General features: G+C 38.7%; 1 protein-coding gene and 1 long non-coding RNA gene across 2 annotated transcripts; one reads left to right on the forward strand and one right to left on the reverse strand.

The window, feature by feature from the left end:
• Positions 1 to 2,088: 2,088 nt before the first annotated feature.
• Positions 2,089 to 3,432, forward strand: LOC110052361 (dorsalin-1-like). The gene is made up of 2 exons (XM_020758478.2): positions 2,089 to 2,367; positions 2,646 to 3,432. Exons 1-2 carry the CDS (start codon positions 2,142 to 2,144, stop codon positions 3,047 to 3,049), a joined length of 630 nt encoding a protein of 209 aa, XP_020614137.1. The 5' UTR covers positions 2,089 to 2,141; the 3' UTR covers positions 3,050 to 3,432.
• Positions 3,433 to 3,434: 2 nt separating this feature from the next.
• LOC149098360 (uncharacterized) lies at positions 3,435 to 9,528 on the reverse strand. The gene is made up of 3 exons (XR_016203519.1): positions 9,165 to 9,528; positions 8,459 to 8,563; positions 3,435 to 3,858 (listed from the first exon to the last, which is right to left on the reverse strand). It is a non-coding gene; the product is annotated as an uncharacterized LOC149098360 (long non-coding RNA).
• Positions 9,529 to 9,915: the final 387 nt, after the last annotated feature.

Raw genomic sequence — 9,915 nt, forward strand, 5'->3', positions numbered from 1 at the left:
CTCGCATGCTTGTCCTTGTAAACGGCCCTCAAGCCCCTTTCTTGTAGTCGTTCAAGTTTACGTGCATCGCTAGCTGTGCAAAAGTGCCACACTAGGTGACAATAAGTAAGGTAAGGTAGTACAGCTGACTTGTATAACTGAAGTTTGGCCTTAGTAGGGATTAAATTCCTTAGCCGCGTTAGAAAATCGGTTTATTTTGGAAATTAAAATAGTTTGAAGTGGGCAGACCTTTCGAACGACAGAGGTCACTGCTGATAATGGTGTATTTCTGAAAATTACAATAATACGGTCTCATATTTTACAGTGTGCAAGATTACCTTTCAGTGGTAGACTTAACGAAAGTTTTAAAATGATACTCCAAAATGAAATAAAATTTGGAGGTTTTTCTTTTATATGATGCTGCGATGTTTTTTGCTGTTAATTTCTCATAGTTTTGTTTTTGATCGCGTCCATTTACAGCTGGAGCCTCAACACCGTAAAGCTGGCGCCATTCAAGAGCTGAGCCTTGTCAAAATACAGTTGAACCCTGCTATTACGAATTTTTGAGGGAAAAGAAAACTACAGTAGCTCGAAATAGCGGTAGTTCGGAATGGCCCTTAGGAAATGACTAACGGGCAAATCCATGGCTAATGGTTTTCAGTTCCAAATAACGGGGAATTCTAAATAGCCGAGTTCGAATTAACGGGGTGCAATTGTAACTTGACTAAACGGGTTGCAGAAACGGTTTACTGTAACGAGGACAAATTGTCTCCATCAATGAATGGATGAATGAATGAAAGACTTCATTAAACTGTCAATAGTATCTAGCTTAAAAAAAAACTAATTGGGGACACTATTTACACAATACTATGCACCTTAGCTAAAGTTAAAATTATTTTCAATCACAGGCTGCATCAAGGCCTACTCTCCTCTTAAGTTCTTCAATTTTCAATATTCTGGATGTCCAGAAAACAGTGACTATTCCATTTTGGAAGAGCGCCATCAGTAGAAAGTCAAATCTCGAGAGTTTTATCTCGCATGGAGTGTAACACATGCTCGGTATAGTTTGCAATATTTCCCGGCAGACGTTTCATATAATTTTGGCCAGTATCTACATTGGAAATTAACCTTCCAAGCAGACATTCTCTAAGCGCGCCACGCTTTGAAAAGTCCGAGAAACTATCTTTGTCATGGGAACTTTGGCGTCGATTTAAGTCATAAGACTCTGAACGTTTACAATTGACCCAAAGCTGAGCTGTTTTCCAACAGTGGCAATAAGTGTTCTTTCCTTCCCAGCCGAGCGGACAAGAAACAAACAAAGAAAAAAAAAAGAAAAGATTTATGGTTATTAAACGTTTAGGAAGGGCAATGGGACGGGCGTTGGCTTTTTTTTCAAAAACTCCTTCAGTGTAACCTTTCCTTCCAGTATTACCTTCACTGTCGTTTAAAGTTTTATTTTATTTTATTTCATTTTCACTCTGTTAAAGAAAGGATTTCCGTATTTATCCGAATACAGTGGGTTTTAAAGTGATGCTGGTTTTAAAGTAATGCATATAAATTTTAATCCATTACAGCGCTATTACTTAGACGTGAACTAATTCGCTGTTAGCACAGCTGGCAAATATCAAAATATTCGAAAGAAGAAAGAGTTGCTCTTGAACCTCAAGCAGAAACCCAGAACTTCCGCTTGTATTTCCGGGCCTATCAAGGCGGATGGAACAACAAGCACGGACCGCGAAAAAGTGTGCCTTTGTTAGCGAGTATTGTTAAATACTACATGACCAGGTTGTACTCCAGTACGGACAAATATCGCTTCTAAAAAATATCAGAAAAATAGGATTTAGTTGTGGGATCAATTCTGGCAAAGTGGCACGTCACCTTGAAACAGTGTACTAGGTCATTTCAGATAAACTCTAGTGTAGGATATGGATATGTGGCATTGGTTGGTAATTCAAAATAAAGATACTGAGTGACACGATTAATCACGAGAGGTTTGGATACTGTGAGCTGAATTACAAAAACAAAGGGCAGGTAAATACTATTGGCTTAGGCTAACAAAAAGGTACGTACTTTATCAAGTGACTCCCAACTACATTTGAACCAGTTCATTGGATGCATTCGAAGGATCAAATCGACGCCATTTCCAATTTGCCGTGAACACCATGAAGATGCTGTATGTGTTTTTCTTGCTTTTTACCTCGCAATTTGCCTTGGCGAGCTCATTCAAGATTATAAAAGAACAGACCGAGAACGGAATGAAGACTCTGCTGTCGGAAATGAGAAAAACCGCATCAGAATCCACTAAATCAAACATACACCCCTTTTTGACTATGGAAGGTCAAAAAGTTCCTAGTGGAGCCTCCTCTGTAGGACACAATCAAGCAAAATGTAAGCGAGAAAACCTTATTTTAGTGATTGTCTTTTTGGGAAGTAAAGGGCGATATTTTCGTGAGACAAGTCGAGAAAACAAGCTTAGTTTTAGCCCACAATGTCAAATTGGTCAGAAATTAGTGACGATAAACGTCGCTTAAGTATGCACTTTCAGCCACATTTCACATGATTTTAGAAATTTCCCTTCTTGTATTTCATTTAGCTCGGTGTACTAGACTTTGTCAGGACCCACCGATAACTCTTAGTAAAAGTGATCATTTTTCATTCTAACGTAGCTCTTGAAGACCATGCTGCAGTTCAGCTTAGGGGATCCTCAACTAAGAGAACAAAGCGTGAAAGTCCACAAAGTAAGGCCGATCAAGCAGTTAATGGCTGCCGAAAGGAGGACTTGCTCGTCAACACATCAGATCTTGGCTTGTCTGCCAAATTTATTAGACCTGAGAGCTTTAACGCTTACCAGTGCAGAGGAAAGTGCTCCTTAACACAAGGGAACACGTTCACCCTTCACTCACTGCTCGAAGCTTTTGTGAACAAGAAGGGCAACAAAGCCGATGGCGAGGGATGCTGTGTTCCCACCAAACTTCGGTCACTTTCTGTCATTTATTACGCCAAGGAGCATGGAATTTTCGAGCGGCGCACTTTCCAAGATATGATTATTGAAGAATGTGGCTGTTACTAAAACTTTACGCCTCCGATTCCTTTGTGGCAGTACTAAAACCCCAAGATATGATTAAACGATGCAAATCATCAGAGCGAGAAAAAAAAAAAAAAAAATAGCTTGCTTGTAATTTCATTTTATTTCGGGTCGATGGAGCATTCCATGCTAAAGTTCAGTTCGTGAATGGAAATAGGGTAGTGTTTACTGGCATGATATGTTGTTGCTAATTTAAACAGACTGAATGTAACGACGAACTTTAGCGATGTCTTCAGTTATTTCAGTGTAATTCCTACATAATGTCGTCTGGTAGTGCTTGACTTCCAAAATGGAAGTAAAGTAGTGAATGTATTGCTGTAGTCTTAATATAGGCTTATGAATGGATAAAATAAAGATTTGCCACATTATTGCGAGAATTTGCGTGGTAAAAGTAGGGACCATTAAAGCAACGGAGTTACAGAACAAAGGTAGACACAAGTCAGGGGAGGGAGGGATATTTTCTTTCAAGATCGATAACAGTCTCTAAAATGGCATTGTTCTGGCGTATTTTTGTGCCGCATGCAAACATCTGCAGACATCTGAGTTACACTTCTTAAAGCCACTCTTTTCAGTAGAGTCCATTGTTCTATTATACAAAGAGAAAAATATCAGGGAGATGGAAAAACGGTGAGGTGTTTTTCATCGCTAGCAAGAATATTTCTCAATATGCAGTCGTATTTTCCGCAATACTCGCAAGGAAGCCTCAATCGCTTTCTGCAAAATTTTCCCTGCGTTTCGGCCAGGCCAGTCACCTTTCTTGATTTCTCAGCTGGAAAATTATGAAAAGCTTCTTCCTGTTGAAGAAAAAGCACCAAATCACTTTCGCAATAGTGTTTTACACTTTCGTTAGATGTCTGCTTGCATCCTTAAAACAAGGAGCTTTAAGCTACGGAAGAATTAGTTGATAATTGGGAATGAAGCAATTCCAATTGAGCGTCGGCATTTGTTTTTACAAGGATATAACCAGGACTCATCGAAAGCCTTTCATGGGTGGTTTGAATCCTCTCTTCTCTAAAGATTTAATATCACTTGCCATTAACATTACATTGCAAAGATACACTAGGAGGTCTGCAGAGGCGGAACTCTGGGATTTAAATCTGAACTTGGTGCAAGCAATTTCTCCACTTGAAAGGGACCGACGGGAAAGGAGAGACCTTGTCGATTTCTACGCACTACTGGGCGTCAAAAGGACTGATGATGAAATATATTATTGGTCGTATTGTCAGTACAGTACAGTACAGCTTTAGTGGTGAACCATTTTGAAATTTGTGAAAGCGCGAGGAATCACAGAGTTTTCCAAGGGCAATTGTAAAGAACTTTATTTTCACTTTTATTCTTGGTTTACCTGTCTCATTTTACTCATAGCCAATTTAAGCCACCAAAGGGTTGGGAATTAAGAAAGAAGTCTGTTTATTATTTCGGCTTTTCGTTTCAGTTGTGGCCACAGACTTAGTCTCGTACCAGCTCAATGCTCTTTCAGTTCGCAAGTTTCGAGATAGTTCGAAAATCAACAAAATTCTGCATACGTCTAGATGAAGGCGTCCGCGGTAACAAATCAGACTTAGCTGAGGAGCATAAACGACTGTCTTGTCGATCTCAGTGTGTCTTCCAGTATTGGTCAGGCTGTGTTTTAAGGGCGCAGACAGATATAAAGGCGAAAATTTGAATCCATTTTGGTAGTGGTAGTACTGTGATCTTTTTGTGGACTCAGTTTAAGAAAATCTTGCTAAAGGTTTTCCCCTCGTACTTCAGATCTGGTTCACTCGGTGTAGTTGGTATTTAGAAGCAAAACAAGAGATGCAAATGCGTCTATTCACTGAAGGAGCTGAGTTTGAAACAATATAACAGAACCAACTGTTAACATGCAGTTTAAGCTATCAGTGATTTATGATCTTCCATCTGTAAAAGATTGCCGGAATATTTTAGGCATACTGACTTGAGGGAATGGGAAACTGAAGCTGGCAAGTACATGTGGACCACAAAAGATGGATTCGAGACATGGGAGAAACGAGCGGTTTTGAATCTGTTTTAAAACTTACCTAATGAAGCTACAAAGATGTTCTTTTCAAGTGGCGTGATACCGCACGGCCCTTTGTTTCACTCTAACCGGGACAGAACCTGGCCTCAACTGGAGTCACTTTCTGCCTAGGTTCCCACTCTTATTTCAGGATTTGCGGTTGCTCGAAAGCTGTTAGAATTCAGTGCCACTTAGTTCAGCTGTAAATATTCACAACAGCAACAAAATAACCCCCTGAGGTCTACGTATAAAGGAACACAAGGAACTCCGTCATATATTTCTCGTGGTTTACTGGCTGTAATTCTTTTCCAAGTCAGCATGATGAGTTGCCAAGGCAGACAAAGGCGAAACCGTATATCGACTTCGTAAGGGCAAACGTTCGGACACGTCGAGAACTCAGTTAATTGATGATCGACTCAGACAACTTTGCTAAAATTTCAGTACTATTCATCTGTTCGAGATATCTTGTCACACTTAAAGAGCGCTGTTATTTTATCATAATTGAAAGGACTTCATTTTGTGAGCAAGTTATATCATATGGCTCAGAAAAATTTGTTAGTGTATTGCAGAATCCGGGCGAACATTGTGGAAGAAATATTACTCAACAGTGCTACATAAGAAGGAGGAACACAAATTCAGGACCTAACAAAAATTGCTGTTTTTTACGTCTTATCAACAAAGTTCTCAAAGGTTAATTGTCCTAAGAAATTATTCTTTTTACATATTTCACGGCAGAAGTGGTATTTACTACATAGGCGTTTATATTTACACGTACATGTCGATGCTTTTTCGGGTTTAAAGTATTGTGATGGCCTGAAGGTCATCTTATGTCTCAGATGCCATTTCATTTGGTCTTCGAGTTTTCTATATTATGATATTCAACAGATATATCTAACGAATGTCGAGGAGAAAAATAACGATATCGCCGGGCGACGTGTTCATCTAGACCTGGATTCTTCATGGTAAGATGTAGGCTACAACTGTCGACCCACACTGTCAAGCCAAAATTTGATCACTTCTTTATAGCCTGTCATATCAGGTGTTGCTCACAAATGCAGCCAAACAGGCCCTCGAGGCAGATAAGAACCAAACGAATATATGCAGAAAGAAACGAACTTTTTATTGTCTAAAGAGGCAACAAAACGGACTTGGCTTGTCATAAAGAATCTATGCTTTCTTTGGCTTTCTTCAACATATTGCTTGTAAAGAATTCCCAAGACCAATAAGAATATCAATGTCCACATATTCTCCACTCTCGTTAGTTATGCCAGACGCAGGGTAAAACTGTGAGTCAGGAAATGAGGCGATCTTGGTCGCTGAGTAGGAAAACAAAGATGGACTCGCCCTCTGAAACCAATTACTGGTTTTGACGTCTTGAACATTCTAAAGTCTTGTTCAATAGACCAAGGAAGACATCTTGTTATTTCACGAGCTAATGCGCAGTTATTTATTTCACTCTGACAAGGACAGAATTAGGTCTCAACTGCTTCCTTAGTTGTCAGTCTCACCTCAAGATTTGTGGTTGCTCGCAAGGCGTAGGAGGTATTCTCGAATTTAATCTAATTTCAGGGTGAGGTATTTACAACTGCAAAGAAAATATTACTGAGAACTTCGCGGATAAAAATCACACAGATTTTCCCATTGTTCGATTGTTTGTAGGCTGGACAACGCTTCCATCCAAGATTCTAATAAGCATGTTTCGATATAAATGGCCCAGGCAGGCAATGGCAAAACAGCGCTGTGCACGTGCAAATTTTAGCTATTTCTTAAACTCAGTTGACTGATAATTGATAATGTTTCAGCTAGTTTGACAAAAATAGCAAATAGCACACAGTCGTTTGTTTGGTCTTAGTTCCTGTAAAAATAAAACAGAGCATTAATAGTATTTATCTGCTCCAAATATCGTCAAAGAAAACGAAAGTGCCTATTTGAAATGAAATACTCAGGTTGATGCATATATTAAATAAATTACAGTGAGTGGCGTGTATTGGCAGATGTAAATGCTTGCTAATGTTTCGAAAGGAGAAGTAGAAGAAGAAGGACTTGACAGCTACCCGTCCGGGTTACACGTTACATCAACAAACTTGTCACTCTAAAGTTAGAAATATTTACGAAGCTATTCCTTTAAGGTGTTCGATGCCAGGGTGATGTTTAAGTTTATGCGCATTCAGTTTCATAAACTTGTCGATGCATTTGTTGGTTTTGGAGCTGAAGCACTGCTTAATTTGTGATGACCAGAAGGTCAACATATACCTCAAATGTCATCCAATTATTGTTTGATATTCCTATACTATACTAACTAAATAATATCCAACGAGTTACAAAGACAAAAATAACGCCTGATATCGACGGTGAAAGCTTTTAAAGAACTTGGACATTTGATGGCATGCAAGCGCGAATAAAACTGTGAATGGACCACACTATATTAATGTAAAGTCCCATTTGGGCCAGTCGTGTCTTTGCTATAGCCTATAGAGAATTTCGGTGTCGTTCTTAATTGCAAACAAACTAACTTATGATACTGCTGAAACCACAAAAATGCACGAAGAAGGAAACACCAGGAATGTGTCGAGAGGGTTGTCAAATAGACTAAAAATTGAGTTGGTCACTCATACTGAACATGTACGTCAATTCCTTCCAAGTAGTACGTAGAAAATGGCCCTATCAATGATCAGTTCTTAGCGAAACGAGCTTTTCCTTCTTTCCTGCTGCTGTCCACGTTGCTACTTCGACTCAGATGTAAGTCCTTTGCTATATAAAATTTGATTCCAAGGTTTATGTTGACTCCGTTTCATGTAGAACACGGCTGCTTTTAGAACATGTACATGTATATCAGGTTCAATTTGAAAATGAATTTCCGTGAATTGTTTGTTTCACTCTTGCTCCACCAACACGAGCAGCTAATTTTGCGAGAAGTTTGATGGTGATGCCAAAAAAACAAAAAAAATAATAAAAGGGATGACAGACGTGACGAAGTATTGAAGATTTCGAAGCAGATGCATACTCAATGAAGGACTAAAATCTAAGCTAACTATTGCTCAAGGTAAAAACAGGAATATATCTAATAGTTTCGCATACTCATCTGCAAATGCAATGTACGTAAGATGCAACAGAAACACATAATAGTAAGAAGCTTAATCAGCTTTTGAACCTTCGCCAAATCTCTTCTAAAGAAGTAGCTTTGACCAAACTCTTAATATGATTAAATTTGACTTAATTGAAATATTTATCAATTTAAGAAAGAAATTTAGTTTTGTGCTTTAATTGGTTCCTCCTAAGCTTCAGTTTGCGTGAGTCGATAAAAGAGTACTTTTCCAATCCCTACTTTTTTGGTACGAGTTAAAAATACGTCTTTCCACCTTATTAAATAATCTTACCATTTCATAAAAGGTTGCTTGACACCGTTTACAACGCTGCTTGTCTTACAGTAGGTCCTCGTATTCAGACAATTCATGATCAGTTCAAGACTGCAATATTCATGGCTGTGAAATGAATAAGTAAACATCATCAACAAAAAACCTCAATAACCATTCTGGTTAAGCTTCTTGAGAGTAGATTTAGCTGTTTCGACCGCTGTTACGAAATGCCTGGCACCGAGGGCCATTGCAGTATATTTTTGCTCTGGCTTTGATTTGTTGAAAACCTCTCTCAATTGCTTAATTGAAAATCCGAAATTCGTAATCCACCCTTGAGTACTCATTCAAACAGATATGAAAAACGGTAGTTAAAAATGCGTTGGTAGATGTAAAGATTTGTACAACAAAATATCCATTGAGAAAATTTCCACTCTCGTCACAGCTAAATGGCTGATGTTACATCACTGAAAACATATGACTGTATGACTGGAACCGTCGCTAAAAACCGTTTTCGATGATAACGAGCTATGCCCATGGTCACCCATGTCTGCTTCGACAAATTTGAAATATAATGATGATAATAAACAAATACCAATCTATTCCACCACAGAGGACTGCCCAGACTTAACTTATCGTCCCTGGCTGTGTGAGAAGAAGAAAAGCTGTGTGGTTTAGTATTGGCAAGCTTAGATAAAAAGGAAAAAAAGGTGACAAACAACTAATGAACCTTTTTGGCGGCTTGTACGCTGCTTGCTAAAACGGCGTTCTTTACTATGGGGTGGTCCGCGCTCCATGCATTTCTTGTTGCCAGATGTAGATCAGCTTTGAACTCGCGAGAACAATAGCGTCTTGTTTGGTTTGTTTTGGCAGTGACGACTTGAACTGAAAAGTACGCAGACCCGACGTTCCACTTAGAATCCATTTTCATTTCGGCGTGACCTGTATGTGATTCAATTTCAGCGAATGATTTTTACAACAGTATTTCTCTAAGTGTCTTTGCACACTTTCTTAGTTAACTGACGCCATTTTGTATTTCGCGGGACAAAATTAACTCTATCGTCAAAGATTGAGGACTCATTATGTTGTTTTGTTTAACTGCCGGTTACGAAAGGTTTTACCACATAATTGCATGCAGTTCTTGTACTCTTACATAACGGAAACGGCAGAAAGCCAGTGTCGTTTGGGTGGAACACTTTCAACATTTGATACTTTCATAAAAGATATGTGGTTTCAATCTGTCGTCAATTAAAAAGGTACTTTTTATGTTATAGTTATAGTTCACTTTCAACATTTGATACTTTCATAAAAGATATGTGGTTTTCAATCTGTCGTCAATTAAAAAGGTACTTTTCATGTTATAGTTATAGTTCAGTTGTGTTCATGTTATAGTTCAGACATGCTTTTTAGAACTAGTGTTGCAATTTCTTGCACTGTATCTGATCACGCTTCTAAGCTTTCAGAACTGCACATAAAACACA

This window comes from Orbicella faveolata, unplaced genomic scaffold, assembly GCF_042242905.1.
Source record: "Orbicella faveolata isolate gen_17 unplaced genomic scaffold, um_ofav_v1 contig_46, whole genome shotgun sequence".
Classification (NCBI taxonomy): domain Eukaryota; kingdom Metazoa; phylum Cnidaria; class Anthozoa; order Scleractinia; family Merulinidae; genus Orbicella; species Orbicella faveolata.

Coding starts and splice junctions, on each gene's coding strand:
- LOC110052361 (XM_020758478.2), top strand. CDS start 2,142: ATGAAGATGCTGTATGTGTTTTTCTTGCTTTTTACCTCGCAATTTGCC. Junction 2,368..2,645: donor AGGACACAATCAAGCAAAAT/GTAAGCGAGAAA, acceptor ATTCTAACGTAG/CTCTTGAAGACCATGCTGCA.